The sequence below is a fragment of the Ambystoma mexicanum genome, chromosome 7p (genome assembly GCF_040938575.1).
Source record: "Ambystoma mexicanum isolate Mex_15411 chromosome 7p, UKY_AmexF1_1, whole genome shotgun sequence".
Taxonomy (NCBI): domain Eukaryota; kingdom Metazoa; phylum Chordata; class Amphibia; order Caudata; family Ambystomatidae; genus Ambystoma; species Ambystoma mexicanum.
Window position 1 is genome coordinate 610,539,499 of NC_090939.1, and position 15,242 is coordinate 610,554,740.

The 15,242-nt window shown below is 46.4% G+C and overlaps 1 protein-coding gene across 5 annotated transcripts in view; it reads left to right on the forward strand.

Moving 5' to 3' along the window:
- Positions 1–15,242, forward strand: part of LOC138526196 (uncharacterized) — a 797,397-nt gene that overhangs the window by 574,589 nt on the left and 207,566 nt on the right. For 3 of the 5 annotated variants that reach the window (XM_069636626.1, XM_069636628.1, XM_069636627.1), the window contains exon 7: positions 10,659–10,804. The exons of 1 other annotated variant lie outside the window; for it this stretch is intronic. In XM_069636626.1, the coding sequence (XP_069492727.1) occupies positions 10,659–10,804 (146 nt within the window). Of the gene's footprint in view, positions 1–9,263; positions 9,353–10,658; positions 10,805–15,242 lie in introns of those variants that run through there. One more of the 5 variants, XM_069636630.1, reaches the window with a different exon arrangement.

Genomic DNA, 15,242 nt, shown 5'->3' on the forward strand with positions numbered 1-15,242 from the left:
ATGAGTTCATCTACTGTTGGTGTAATGTGGCGTTCCCTCCCGATGGCTGCGTTGGGGAGCCTCATGTCAATGCAGATTCGTACTGCGTTGGGTTGTTTGGGTTTCTTCGTGACTATCATGGGGGATACCCACGGGGTTGGTCCTGAGGTGTTCTCTACTATGCCAGCCTTTTCTAGTTTGTCAAGTTCTTTTTCCACGGCCTCTCTCATGTGGAATGGTAATCGGCGATGGCATACTGCTTTTGGTTCGATGGTAGGGTCAATGTGGAGTTTGATAGATCTGCCTCTCAGGCACCCAATGCCTTGGAATACGTTGTGATGTTGTTCTAACAGGTCATCGATTTCTGTGTGTTGGATGCTGAAGGCAAATTGTATTAATTTCAGTTTTTCGGCGGTTCTACAGCTTAATAGTGTCTCACAGCCAGCGTCGACGACGTAGATGTTACGCTCACCTGGCTCCCACAGGGGCGTCAGTTGGACCCGGACAGCTGCGGTCTCCACCCACGTGATGCGTAGTGCAGCGTTGACTGACTGGATCTGCCCTACTAATCTTGTCTGCTTAACTCGTAGAAATATTCTCCTGCAAGTGGAGAAATGTATTTAGCCACTTGTGGATTCAAGTGATGGCACCCCCCAGCCCTCCCAAACTAATCACCTCCGAAATGCCCTCACAGCAATCTCACCTTATATTCTTGAAAGATGAGCTCTCTATCCTGCGTCGATTTGCAGGGGCGCGTCAATTCCAGTTACTTCACTGGTTTGAAGGCTCGGGAGAGTTACGGAGAGTATTGACTCTGAGGTTCCTGGTGAGGACCAGTAAGTATTAAGTTCATAGAGTTCAATATGTCCGATGTTCACTCTTGTTCCCCCCTTCCTTTCTTGTCTTGCAGCTGGCTCGTGAAAAGATGCTCTTGTGGCAGCTGGCGGCGCTCAGGTAAGAGTCTGTATTACCCGGTGCTGTCCGGTAAATGTTGCACGTGGAAAACGTGTTGTTTTGTCTCTCTTTACAGATGCGACACGTGAAAATATGGAGAGTCACAAAAGGATGCCTCCGGTGGTAAATCAAGTAAGTCTATGGTGGTAAGAATTATATTTGTTGGTTCCCTCGGCTCACCTTGTGGTTTTCTTTTGTCTCCTAGATGCCGAAGTTCGGCGAAGAAATGATGGAGGCAGCGCCGACCCAAAGGATGCTGTGAAGACTGGTGAGTATGGCGCGGCGCTGCAGCTGGAGGTGCGGCGCGTGCAGAAATGATGTTCTTTACAGGTCCAGAGATGAGATGGATCCAGAATCAGGTGTGGAATAGAAATAAGTTTGTTTTCTAACCTTGTCCCTTTCTTTCCTCTTTGTTTTAGGAGCTCTGGATTCGAGGCGGGCGTGGCAGAAGACTGGATTCAGGCTGCAGGCACGGTGAGCGTTACGCTGCTGGATGCAGAATAACGCGAAGCGTGTGTTGCTGGTCGGGGGTGGTTTAAATAGCCTCAAAAGTAGTCCCAGGTAAGAAGTCCCTAGAACCACACCCGAGTAAAAAATACTCCCTGTAGAAAAATAGTCCCTTTCAGGCTTCATGTTGGATTGGAGCCATTTGCAGCATGGTCTGCCTGAGGTAAGTAATGTCTATGAGCCTGGCGCCTTAGGCGCCAGGACTGATTTCTACTATGAGCCTGGCGCCTAAGGCGCCAGGACTAAACCCAGATAGCCCCTAGCCGGGGCTGCTGAGGTTTTACTAAATGTCTAGATGCCTGCTCCCGGGGCTGATGGGCTTGGTCCGGATGCCTGGGGGTAGGCATCATGACAGTAGACTCATGCTCGGCACGTGGTGTTGTTGTGGGAGAAGTCCGATTTGAATGACCCTTGCACCGGCAGGGGTTTCTTGCAGCCGTATGCATATAGTCGAACCTTCCTTTCTTGGAGTTTGGGCCTTAGGCGGAGTTTGTCGAATGCTGATTCTGGCATCACGTTAACGGTTGCGCCCATGTCTATGACCACTCACAGTGGCTTTCTGTCGGAAATGACAGTGCAGGATGGCCTCTTTCGTTGTCTGGACCGTTGGGGCTCTACGGCAGAGATGAGGTGAACGCAGTGTATCCTTTTGCTGGGTTTCATTCGTTTTTCCTTGTCCCGTCTGTCGGGGGATGCGCTGTCCTCACTGTCATTGCTTTCGCTTGTGTCCGGTGACCTCTGGGTGTAATCTACTGCTCTCGCCCATCCTTTCTTGCTTGGCTGGCGAGATGTTTCTCGGGGAGCACATTTCTTTCGATGTTCTTGTGCCTGCCACGGTGGTTGCTCTTGGTCGCTTCTGATTGGTGGGTTTAGGCAGACTGTTGCGTAGTGGTTGAGGCGGTTGCACTTGCGGCATGTTGATCCCCATGCGGGGCAAGATTCTCCTCTGTGCCATGGGCCGCCGCACCATTTGCATGCATTATCTCTTTCTTGCAACGTTTGGGGTTTGGAGGTGTTTCCTCTTCGCTCGCTTTGTTCTCGGGTGTTCTGGTGTCTCGATATGGCTGCAGTGTCCTCCGTTGGCTTGGGGTTATCGAGCGGGAGTCGCTGGATTGCCGTCTCGATTACTGCTACCTGGTCCTCTGTTTGCTCACGAAGGCGCGCCATTTCGAGAATTCAGGACAGGCGTACGTTCCTCTCCGACAGGATAGTCCTCCTCAGTTTTTCTGATAAAATCCCGTTTATTATTTGGAGGCGGATGACAAACTCTTTGTTGGGGAACTCGCAGCCGAATGCCATTTCGTGTAGGCGGGCATGGAATTTGTCCACTGTCTCATTTTCTCGCTCTCTGTCCATGCAGAAATGGAATCGTTCATAGTCGGGGTTGAGGTCGGGCCTGAACATGTTAGTGAGTGCGTTCTTTGCAGCATCGTAGTTGTTTGCGTCTCTGCGGTCTGGGATAGCATTGAATAGGCGTAGCGCAGCTGCTCTGATGTTGAGCAGGAGGAATGTGCGTTTCTTCTTCGCTACCGTGATCTCCCTTCCTTCGAGGTGCATTTCAAACTGCTGCAGCCAGATCTCCCAGCGAATGGCTGCTCCCGGGGTGAAAGGGTCAAAAGGCGGCATGAGGGTGGTGAGCGCTGGGTCGGGGTGATCTGGGTTGGCACTCCTCCCTGCTGACATGCTCGTGCTAGCCCTCAAGGGGCTTGTGTCGGCACTGGACATGGTTGGCGCTGTGGTGTTTCCTTTATTACTGCAGGTGCAGCCACAGGTGGTTGCGGGGGCTGCACCCTTCCTTGGGTGAGAGGGGCTCTTTGTAGTCCAGGGCTTGTCCCTGTTCCAGGGGCAGCACTCACTGGTGTCTTGGGGTTGATGTGCTTTCTTTTTTTTTCTTCTTTTTGGTGCTTGAAATACCCCTTGTAGTCTGCAGTGCAGTCTCTCTGGCGTTTGGTGCTTGAAAACTCCTTGTTGCCTGCTGTGGTGGATGATGCTGTGTCTCCTGTAGTGTTTGTGCACCCTACGGAACGTTGGGGGTGTGAAGATGAGGTTCCGCTTCCTCGTTCGTTCAGTGGGACAGCCTCGGAACGTTGGGGTGTGAAAACAAGGCTCTGCTTCCTCGTTTGTTGAGCAGGAGTGTTCTGGAATGTTGGGGGTGCGAAACTGAGGCTCCGCTTCGGCGCGTGTTGATGCGCGGCCCGGCGGGATGTTAGTAGGCCTCATGGAGAGTTGGGCCTGAGGTCGAGGCTCTTTCTCTCCCTGCATACAGGTTGTGGCTCGTGTTATGTGCGCGTGGGGCACCGATAATTATCCTTGTCGCCAGTGTGATGTTGGGCATATGTTGTGGTTGAAGCCCGATACCGGAGATGGGCCTGTCTAGGCCGTATGGCGCAGCGCTTCACTACGCACAATCAGGACACGACCACTCGTGAGGCTGCATAAACCCGGACTGGCGCCTTTACACCAGTTCCGGTGATACCTTTATTTTTCCTCTCCCCGCCCCTGACATGTGACCAGGAATCTCTCTGGCACATGACACCACACCCAGCATATGCACCTGCAGGTACATCCATACCCCTTCCAAGATATTCAGCCCATCTGCCTCCCCCCAGACCTCTTTGTGCACTCCCTATCAAGGCCCTCCCCAGGCTTACCCCCTTTATTGACTTTAACCCCCCCCGCCGCACTGCTCTACTGGTTTGTGCAGCCCTCTTTTGTTCCTTCAGGTCTTCGGACCTTTTAAGTGTGGTTGGAAGCACCCTTTCTTGCCCTTGGCCGACAACCATTCCCAGCTCCTAAGCTTGTCCTGGCCCTTGCTCGCAGTCTCTCTCCGATTGGTTTCCTCTTCTTCGATGACCAGCAATCTTGCTCCTTCTTCATAGGATCCTATCCTTCTCTGCTTGCCCTGCCAATCAAAGACCACTCCAAACAGAAAAGCCCAGCTGGATTTTATGTCCTTGTCCCTCAGGGCCCCGAGGATTGAGGCCATCTACCTTCTCTTGATCAGTGTTACCTGTGCAAGGTCCTGGAATAAGAGAATGACTGATCCATTGTACAATGTTTGGGTCATTTTCCTTGCCGCCTGCATAATCCTCTCCTTCGTTGAGTAGTCACAGATCGCCGCTAGCACATCCCTTGTTCTGGCTTCAGGTTCCATTCTCCGTGGCCCAACTCTGCGTACTCTATGTGGACGTCCTCCTGGCTGTCCGGGTCTAGAAGGTCTGGAAATATGCTAGTGACCGCTCCTCTCAGGTCTTTGTCCGATACCTCCTCGGACAGGGCTTTAATGCATATGTTTGATCTTCTAGACCTATTTTCCTGGTCTTCTGCCTGGAGTTCGAGGTTGTGAGTGGCCATAGCCAGTTGTTCCATGAGCGTGTCCACCTTCCTGGCATCGTCGGCTAGGTCCTGGATCGCCCTCTCATTAGTGTCCACCCTTTCTTCAATCTTGCTCACATCTGTTTTGATGTCTTGAAGGGCCCCTGCTAGGTCCGCCCTCATCTTTTCCATCTGTCTGTGGCCCGTGTCCCTAATTGTGTCACTGAAATCAGTGAAGAACTGTTTGAGTAGCTTTTTGGTGACTACCTCGTCGCTGGCCTCTTGAGGGTGGGGATCACCTTTTTTCGGACTGCTCATAGTCTACTTCCCACTGCCAGAGGGACATTGTTTCCCAACCCCACATCTTTTGGAGGTTGGAGTTCTGGGGCTTCTTGGCCCCTTTTGCTGACAAGATGGGGCCGTTCCACCTTGACTTGAACATAATGGCTGCGATCCAGCCCCCTCATGTATGTTGGCTGGGTCCACCCCACCCCCACGTCTGTAGGGTATGTTGTCCAAGCTTTTGGCCCAGTGCTATTTTCCAGGCCTGTTCTCTTCCCTCTCCTGCCGCCGTTTCTAGCATTTTTATATCTGTGCGTGTGTGTGCGCTCACCCACCTCTTGGGCTGTTACTTGCTGGCTTTGCCCCCTGCCTTGTGGCCCTCAGTCTTCTTTAGCAGCAGCGCTACCTGGATGTTGGGCAGGGTACCGCTCTGGGCAGTGGTGACTTTGCCCAGCAGCTTGTTGAACTCCTTGTCCTTGCAGATGGCGAGCTGCAGGTGTGTGGGGGATGCTGCAGGTCTCCTTGTTATACTGGACGGTATTGACAGCCCGCTCGAGGAACTCAGCAGTCAGATATTCGAGCATGGCAGCCAAATAGACGGGTGTTCCAGCTCCCTGCCGCTCAGCATTGCTCCCCCTCCTCAGCCGCCGGAGCATGCGGCCTATTGAAGTCTGCGGACACCTTTGCGGACCCTGTGGTAAGGTGCCAAGTCTGTGTTGTTTCTCAGGTGGGGGAGGGGGACCTTGTGCATAGGGCCTGTGAGGCGGGCCATTTGTGGTGTCCTTCTTAGGGTTACACCACACTCAGAGCCGGGTGGTCCCCCTCCTGGGCAACCTCTCCATTCCCCAGGGTCTTCATGCTCCTACTCTGTGGCCGGGCATGGGTATGGCACTTACCCCGTTTCCGCCAAGTGGACTCACACCTTGCTGCTCGCCGCCTACACACACTCTTCCTCAGAGGCCCTGGATGGGGGGGGGGGGGCAATGTGCCCCTCCTCCCGACTCCCTCCTTCAAGTGATCAGAACTTCTGCATTCTTCAGTGAGGGCCGCAGCCAGTGTTTGATAGGGTCAGGACGCTGTCTTCTGTCTGGCGCTTCTCGTCGTATCTGCTGCTATGCTGAACTGGGCCGTCACTCGCAGAGCTCAACTTTTTCGTCTCGGTGGAATCTTCTTGTAATCAGCTGTGCGCCGCAGGCGCATACTGTCATTTCCGAGCTTCCCACTCCTGGGTCACCGCTTATCGTTTCCTGCAGCTGGGGAGGGCAAACTTTCTTATTTTAACCCTGTTTGGGTCCCAGGATGTGGGGGAGCACCGTTCACGGTGCTCCCTGTTCGGCGGCCATCTTGGAATCCTGCCCTAATATTTTATAATGATATGCACATCTGTCCATAATCACCAGTGCAGCTCCCTTATCAGCATTTTTAATGGCTATGAAAGTGTCAACCTTTAATGATGATTGCTTCATGTTCTGCTTTTGTGATGGTGACATGTGCTATGTCCCACAAAATTAAATTGAAGTGGGACAGTTAATTTTTTGATTAACATTCATAAATGTGTGACAGGCCTCATTCTGAACAGGAGGACAAAAGGTATATTGTTCTTTAAATGATTAATTCCGGCTTCTCCACAACGGTGAGAATAAGAGACATAGCACTATTATATGACTTAAACTCCATGAGACCAATGCCAGCATGGAAAAGGACGTCTAGTCATTATGCATGATAACTCGCCATTTTCAATTGTTTATCTGCCCTATTAGGTCTTTGACAACAAATATCAAGAGTATAACAAGATTGAGAAAGTCATATTGCACCATTATATTTTAATTAGTAAATGTTAATTTTGATCTTCTTTTAAGGATTGCACTGCTGTGTATTACATTTTGTGTCGATCGTTCTGGAATTGATGAAATGTATTATCAAGATGTATTGTTTCATTTTACATTTTGTTTTTATGTTTTAAAATTGATGAAACATATTGTAAAGTTGATTTATATCAGCTATATCAATAATATCAATAATAAAAAAATGATCTTTAAATGAAACACATTTAGTTGATGTTTGAGAAGCTGCAGTGTTTTTTAAAGTGCAATTTCAACTGCAAGGAACAAAATAATCTAAATAATTACATGTGTGTGTTTACTGTTTATCAGAACTGGCACAACAAAAACTATTTTCAAGATCTTGTCCTATACAGTAATACGTTTTGTGGCGGGAATGTTGACCACTATAGATTACAGATCTATGAACAAGTATTTCTTCTGCCTTAATTTACTCCTCCCCTTCTAGGTTAAACTCAGCCAATAGTCCAAAGAAGATACTGATGTACACATTGGTGTGTGGTGTTAGGAAGGGACAGTTGAGGAACTCACTTGGCTTCCATTTCCAGTGCTTAAGCTTTCACTATCTTTGTAAGTAGTGGAAGAACTTTTAGCAGGATCTATGTTAGGAGGTTGAGTTTGCGCTTGACCAGGATACAGCACATAATGTCACCCTGGCTTATTTTTTTGAAAGGGTCAGGTTTTTTATTAGAGATCCATGTTTAAATATTTTAAAATAGACCGTCATGGCCTTTAAGTGCACGTAAAAGGGAATTAGCGTCATCTTCAGTAAAGCCTCGGCAGTGAGTATGTTTCCTCATCCTGGGTGCTATGTCTTCAAAAGTTGACATCTTCAAGGGTAATTAGCAGTGGTGACTGCCAAGACAGCCTCCAATGTAATAACAATGAAACGAAAATGAGAGAGCCAATCCCAATGATTCTATATAGTGCTGGGCAAATATCCCAGGGGCCAACCAATGACAGAAATAGCATCAATTGAACAGAGACCAAATACTATTATTTTTTTCAAGGACAAATATTTACACACACTTGATAATTGAAGAATGCTCCAAATTATTTCGTTTTTAAACTCATGAGATTCAACATTAGGTCCACATTGATCTTATTCATGACAGTCATGACATGTTTCTAGGTGTTACCTGCTTATCAAATTACCTAAAGGTAGAACAACAAATACAATTATACGTAAGTAAAGATTCACTTTAAGTACAGAGTTCCACTTTTAACATATTGTAATAAACCCCGCAAGACAAACACCATAAATAAACTAAACTAAACCTTATTCATGAATGAGTAATATTTTAGTGTGCGCTGCGATCAGGAGAAAACTCGACCCTTGTGAACTGGGCTGGGGAGAGATTGTGACCATTGCTAACTGTCAATTTCCTCTAAAACTCCAGTGTGGCCTCGGCAAACAATATCACATATATGCTATGCCGGTTCCACCTAAAGACCGAGAGAACCATGCCAGCATCAATTCATTAGGGCAGAGCCTTACGGGAGTCTTTCATGTGACTGACTGCCTTGCTCCCATAATAGTTTGAGAGCTTGTGAAAAGCCAAATAGACCAGCCTCCCTAACGGAGAGCGTGACTATTGGATGTTAAAAGAGCAGTCTGAAAAGCAGCATCACCTGATTTTCCAAATTACAAATAACCCTGACCAAGGCTCTTCTTTAATCCTGGGCAGGAGATCATGTACCCTTACATCTCGAATAACCTTATTCGAGCTTGCTCATTCGCTCAGTCCCACAGGTCCCAAAGCAATGCTTAGCTAAGGAGTCACTGCATGTGGCAGTTTACCACCAGAGAAACATTGCCCTTCATACATAATATGCACTGGCTGCTGAATTGAGATCCAGTTCCAATCGCAACCCTGCTATCGGAGTAGGAAGCCAATCACTCAGGAAAGCCGTAACCTTATAGTTTATCAAGTGGGTCCATTGTTTCTTCTTTCCCAGATCACATAATAGCAAGAAACAACAGGCACACCTCCATTAAGGAACCAACTGTCATGCCTGTACATGCTATAGTAAATCTTAATCAAACCTCAAAACATGATATGGCGTGACCCCAGTGCCCCTTGAACATGGAGGCTCCCATGTTATGGGGGGAATGAAATAACTGCTAGGTGTTTATATTTTGTCGAAGGGCTCCTTGGAGTCAAAGTAATAACAATTGATTTTATTGCTGTTGGAGAATCCAATTTGTTTTTCTATATTTTACGCTAAATTGTGTTCCTCAAGTGCATTGCGTTGTCACAGAAGACCTATGTTAGTAAAATCCTGATGCTTACTTTCAGATCTACAAGTTAAAAAAGGGAATTTTGGCCCCTTGTGTTTTTGAATGCAAAATTATATTCTAATACATTTTTTGTCTGCTATCAGGCTACCAGCATTGTGGGTTCATTCAGATCCTTGCCAAGGATCTGACAGGAGAAAGAAGAAAAAGGCAGGAAAGCAACAGATGAAAAAAGGTACTTAAGACAGCTCACCTAAGTGAGCTGGATTGGAGGAACGTTGCCATCTAGAAAAGTGGTTAAGTTATGAATGATGCACTGTGTTGCTCATTATGAGTAGGGTGGTATGGTCAACAAAAAAAGGTGCTTTTTGGAATAGCCCATTTCTAACAACCATACGGATTATAATTATAGTTACTGAGGTATTTACCTCATGCAGTATACAGTAATTAGCACATTATTAGGAGCTAAAGTAGCACCTGAAAATCAAAGTGTTTGCCCCATGTTTTTCCTACCACCCAGAAAGTGGAGATTCTGGATACACTTGCATGACAAATTATGTTGTCCTTTAGCTGAATGCATGGACTAGTAAGCTTTTGTGCATAGAAATGCACATTGTATACAAGGATCATTAATGACCTTCTATGCATTTTTCTCTCTGCCACCTGCCCCTTGTTCATTTGTTTCCTGGAGGAATGTTAAACTGTTTTAAAATAGGGTATTTCTGAAAACTGAATGTGGAATTTTAGAAATATCACATTTCCACAAGGATGTTACCTCCCTTGCGATGGGGAAGTCCTAATGAACGCGGATCTGTTAGGGTACCCCATGCAGTAATCTAATTACTGCATACATGCTTCCTGATTGGAATAATGCTTATTCCTTTATGACCCACTTAGGATTCAAGTAGGGTTGTTGAAGAGTCCCTGTACCTGAGAAGGCATGTCATGGGCATAAAGGGAGATAAAAAATAGGGCTGAGAGTTTGGAGACACTAGTGTTTAAAGGAGTTTCTCTGTTTCATTGAACCTCTGTGAAGTGAGTGTGGGATCACTTAAGTAGCCTCTAACTTAATCGCCTCTTGGTGCTGGCTTTTTGGTGATGTTCACTCTTGTTTTAAAAGACTGCCTATCCCCCATTAGAGTTTGTGTTCTTTGAGTGAGTACTTTGGGTTACAAAAAAAAGGGGACAAAACACATTTTCCATCAAAAACTCATGGTATCCTTGTTTAAAAAATGGATGCATAATGCTCACAGATGTGATGAAGATCAAATGTGTATTCTTTCATTGCTGTGTCAATAATACAAAGTGATGTTTTACATCTACGATTATTGATAAATCTACAAATTAAGGCAAAAATAAAACAAAACCACTAAACTAATGCAGTGTTGGTTTGTGTGTGTTAAAGTAAGGCTGAACATGAGTTGAATCATGGTAGTGTTTGTGCATGCAGCTGTTCACACAAACCTATGTAATCTACTGTAAAAATGAATTAAATCTATAACAGATATCCACCATATTATTGGTCTTTTGTCCATTTTCAGAAATTCCTCAATTATTTCAATGGATGTTTACCGTTGGACATTCTGAAGCGTGATATCGAGATCAATTTTAAGTCTATAAAATCTGCACTTAAAGCAGAAGAAGGGTCTATGCAGGAGCCTCTCTTATCTGGGTATTGCCTTGACTGGTAAGTTGGTCAATTAGTGTTTGAATGTGGATTGCTCTAATGGAGTGTGTCACTAGTAGGCCCTTTCCACCATGTACTAGCCTGGTTTTGTAGTTAAGGACAGACTAGATGCTGGGATATGGACGCAATGGGCGTACCATTGTGATGATGCTGGAACTGTCGGACTGCAAGCAAGCATTCTCTTACTGACATGTATGCATATGGCCGGTGTTAGAAATTCCACTCAAGATCTAGGATCTCGTAAAGTCATATAATTCCAGAGTTGGAACCGACATTAAACAATAGGAAGAGAATGGCAGACTCATACTTTGTATGTAACTGAAGATTGGTTCATTGTTTTCCCCTCATCCTGCAGAGGGGCAAGATGTTCACATTACAAGAGTAAAGGTGGAGGAACTGCTGGACAGGAATGTGTTTCATTTACACTATAATTATTATAATTAATCCACCCTCTGTCTATTGTTTACTTTATCCTCCAGAACTGGCTAACTGAGTTAGGAAAGCAGCTTCGAGCTAGCACTTTGAAATAATTATTGATTGTTCTTATTCTGTACATACGGCTAAGAAAACCTTAACCACTGAAAACCACTGAAGGTGATGTCCAAACAACCAGGGAGAGATTACCTCCAGTTGGGTTTGAATACTCGGCAACTTAATCCAAGTTGAATGAAGAGTACTAAGCCAACCGCTTTCTGAGGACAGGGGAGATGTTCTCAGTTTTAGGAACTGTCTTTAGCGTCTGCAGTGTACAACACAGTGGACCAGATGAACTTGCCCTGCCAACTGCAATAGATGTGTTGGGGCAGGCCTTGAGATGCTTTCAGGCATTTTTCCCAAATGCTGAATTACTGGGTCTTATACTGCCATTTAAACAGCCTTTCAAGTCCTGTGGTCTGCAAAATAAAAAGGTGGATTGTAGGTGGTTTAGTGGGACCAAAGTAAATATTATTAGTATTAGAATCTTAAGTGATCCTTCAGGAAGAAGGCTGACGGAGCTGCATAGTCCCCCATCACCTGCCGGAGCAGGAGCTCCTAAACTGCATGTGTTGAAGGAGCAGCACCATCCGAACCGTCTCCAATGAAGGAGAGGTAAGCTACGCTCTCCAGTAGCCATGCTGCCAACACCAGCACCCTATCTTTTATAGCCTCAACGCCACCCTACTTGGCTATAATTCCCCACATGTGCTGCTGGAGCAGTAACTAGACGTGCCATAGACAAAGCACTTGTCTTTGCTCCAGATCCAGGGCTTCATTCCCTCTGTACAGCTACGCCGGAACCGCGAGATGCAAAATCCTACACGCTTTAAAATGGCCGCCGCCGCAATGTCTTGCCTGACCTGACCTTGCCTAAACAGGCACCAGGCACACTGCTCGCCCGATTAGCTACCCTTCCTTCATCTCCATTGGCCGACCACCGTCAGGTGGATACCGGCTGGCGGAGTAAGGACAGGAAGAAGGCTGACGGAGCTGACTGAGCACAACTGGCGCTGTGGCGTTAACCAGACCAGTGTCCCCTTTCAGGAACCAGCAGACTCCTTCCACCCAGTGAGTTAATCCTCTGCGACCCTGCCCATCCGATGCATTGGATGTCATACACCTCGATGCAGCAAGGTCTGTCATTCCCAACAACCTTTTAAATCTATGAGACCGAGCCTTATACATCCCACTGTCATGCCACCATCTTATCTTTGACTAACCTTAAGCATTAGCCCGGATCCTACAGTGATCACTCGAGCGGAACTTCACCATCCCCACATACGTCCGCCACGAACCCTGAACTGCCGATAGTATGCGCACCTTTCCCGCCCGCTTCCAGAACTTTTGAACACTGCAATGTGCTACTGCGCCTATCCACGCGCAACACCTGGTGCCTAGTGCCTAGTGCATTCCGCCCGCGATATGATTGCAATGTGCTACAAATGTTATGTATAAATGGAGATGACTCCGATTAGTTCTAATCAAACTACACTGCTATTGGTCTTGTACACCTTGTCCATGGCACTCCCTAAATGTATTCATAAGTACAATAGTCATCTGTGCATGTTTGAGCTATTTACAAATGTTCCACGAGTACTGCACCTTCCTATGCGCCACTGTGTCCACTGCAGCATTAAGCTCAAATCACAATTAAGAGTCTAGCGACTAATACATTGACACTGTTTGTACTATCATAGCTGCCATTACCTTAAACTGTACTAGCACTGAGCCCGTAAGCCTAAAATCTGCCACTGTACTTAGTCTTGCCTCTATAACACCAACATTATAGCGCTACTCTCGACTGATTTTACGCTAGGTCCTAAGCGTGTTTGCCATCTAACCTTGCAACGACAACCCATCGGTGCCTCTGCCGGATACTATGCTAGCACTAAGTAGGCATACCCACCATTATACTCAGTGTTGAACTTATCCTTTGCTTCGGTTGTCTTATTATACAGGTGCCACCATATGATAATTGTGATTGCTTGGCCCCATACTTTGCTGCCACATTGTTTGTTTTGTTTGTTCGTTTATTGATTTGGTATTGCGCGCCAAACCCATTAGGTAACCGGGCGCAGTAGAGGTCAAGACAGCTTAAGGTTAGTTACATAATGTGTACAGAGGAGCATAAAATATACAAGACAATTTGAGAATAAGCAGCCAAAATGGTTACAGTGGCATACAGGAAGAAGCAAGTTAAGAGACATTCAGCAAAGACAGGAGTGCAGGTACTAAGGAGGTAGTTTAACAGTCATTCGTTCGTAGCCATTTAATTGCATTGAGTCTGAATTTAGGGTATGGTTCCATTCTGACGTCAAGCGGTAGTGCATTCCAAGTTTGTGCTGCGATAACTGGGAAGCTAGATCCTCCAGCTGTGACGCGTTTGAACCTAGGCGTTTCTAGGGTATGGGCATTGGCTGTTCTGTTTGCCGTGTTGACGATCTTCTATTTATCCTTTCGGTAAGGTAGGGTGGGGCCAAGTTGTTTAAGCATTTGGAGGTAAGGGAGACTGTTTTTAGAAGTATCCTGTCAGATATATTTAGCCAGTGAACCTCTCTTCTAGCGTCAGAGATGTGTTCTCTCCTGGGGATATTCAGGGCTGCTCTTAGGGCGTTGTTTTGCATTCTTTGTATTTTTTCGATGATGTTTTTGTTGGCACCTGAGTAGAGAGCGTTGCAGTAGTCTAGTCTCGACATTACAAGGGCATTGGCAAGGGTGATGCAATTCGATGTAGAGAGGTATGGTCTGCAAGCTTGGATAAGCTTACAGGTATAAGCTGTGGAGGATGTGAGTGAGTTGATTTGTTTCTTGAGCGAGAGAGTGGCATCAAGATAGAAGCCTAGTGTTTTGACCACTGGCATGACCTTGATGAGATTGTTGTCGATATTGAAGGAGGTATAGTTAGGGCTAAGTTTTTTTATGTTAGTTTCGGAGCCTAGGATTAGTATCTCAGTTTTATCGTCACCAGGCAGAGGCCATGAGATGCCATCCATGCCTGAATGAGGAGGTATACTCTGTTTACTAGGGCTGTGTCCTCCAAAAAGTTGCCCGAAAGGGGGATGAGTATCTGGGTATCATCTGCATAATTTGTGTATGTGATACCCAGTCTGTCCAGTTTGTCGAACAAAGGCTTAGTACAGATATTATACATAGTGGGTGAGACACAGGATCCTTAGGGTATTCCACAAGAGATTTGAGTTGGGTCAGCAGCCGTTAGTAGGGAGAAGACTCGCATTGTCCTGTTGGCCAGGAAGGATTGGACCCAGGCTATGGCTTTCCTTGAGAAGTGCGCCGCTGACCTAAGATGGTTACATAAGACTGCATGATCCACTAGGTCAAACGCTGCAGAGAGGTCCAAGAGAAGTAGCATAGCTGTTTGTCCCTTGTCCTTCAACTCGTCAATTTGAGTCTTGAGATCTAGCAAGGCAGTTTCCGTACCGTGGAGTGGGCAGAAGCCAGACTGTCGTGACCCTAGTAGGTGATTAGCTTCTAGGTATTCCTGAATTTGAATATAGGCTACTCTGTCAATAAGTCTAAGTAGAAAGGGGACAGTGGTAATTGGTCTATAATTAGTAGGGATGGTAGGGTCTAGTGTTTGCTTTTTAAGTAGGGGGAGGACCCAGGATTCTTTGGGGTTATTAGGTACTGTATTGGTTTTAAAGGAGGCATTTATCAGCTTGGAGATAAATGGGGCAAGGTCTCTAGCCGCATCCTTTATAATTTGTGCAGGGCAGCTGTCGCCCTTGCAGTTAGATGGTTTTACGGAGAGAATAATTTTTTCCGTGTCAAGAATCGAGATCTCTTGAAAGGTAAATGGTGTAGTTGTGTGACACCCTATGTCAGGGGATGGTTGTTGCTCAGATGGGGGCAGAGAGGCTTTTTTAATAGCTATTTTCTGTTGGAGTGTAGTGATTTTGTTTAGGAGGGTTTTTTGAATTGCTGTGCACCATGGCTTGTCCTT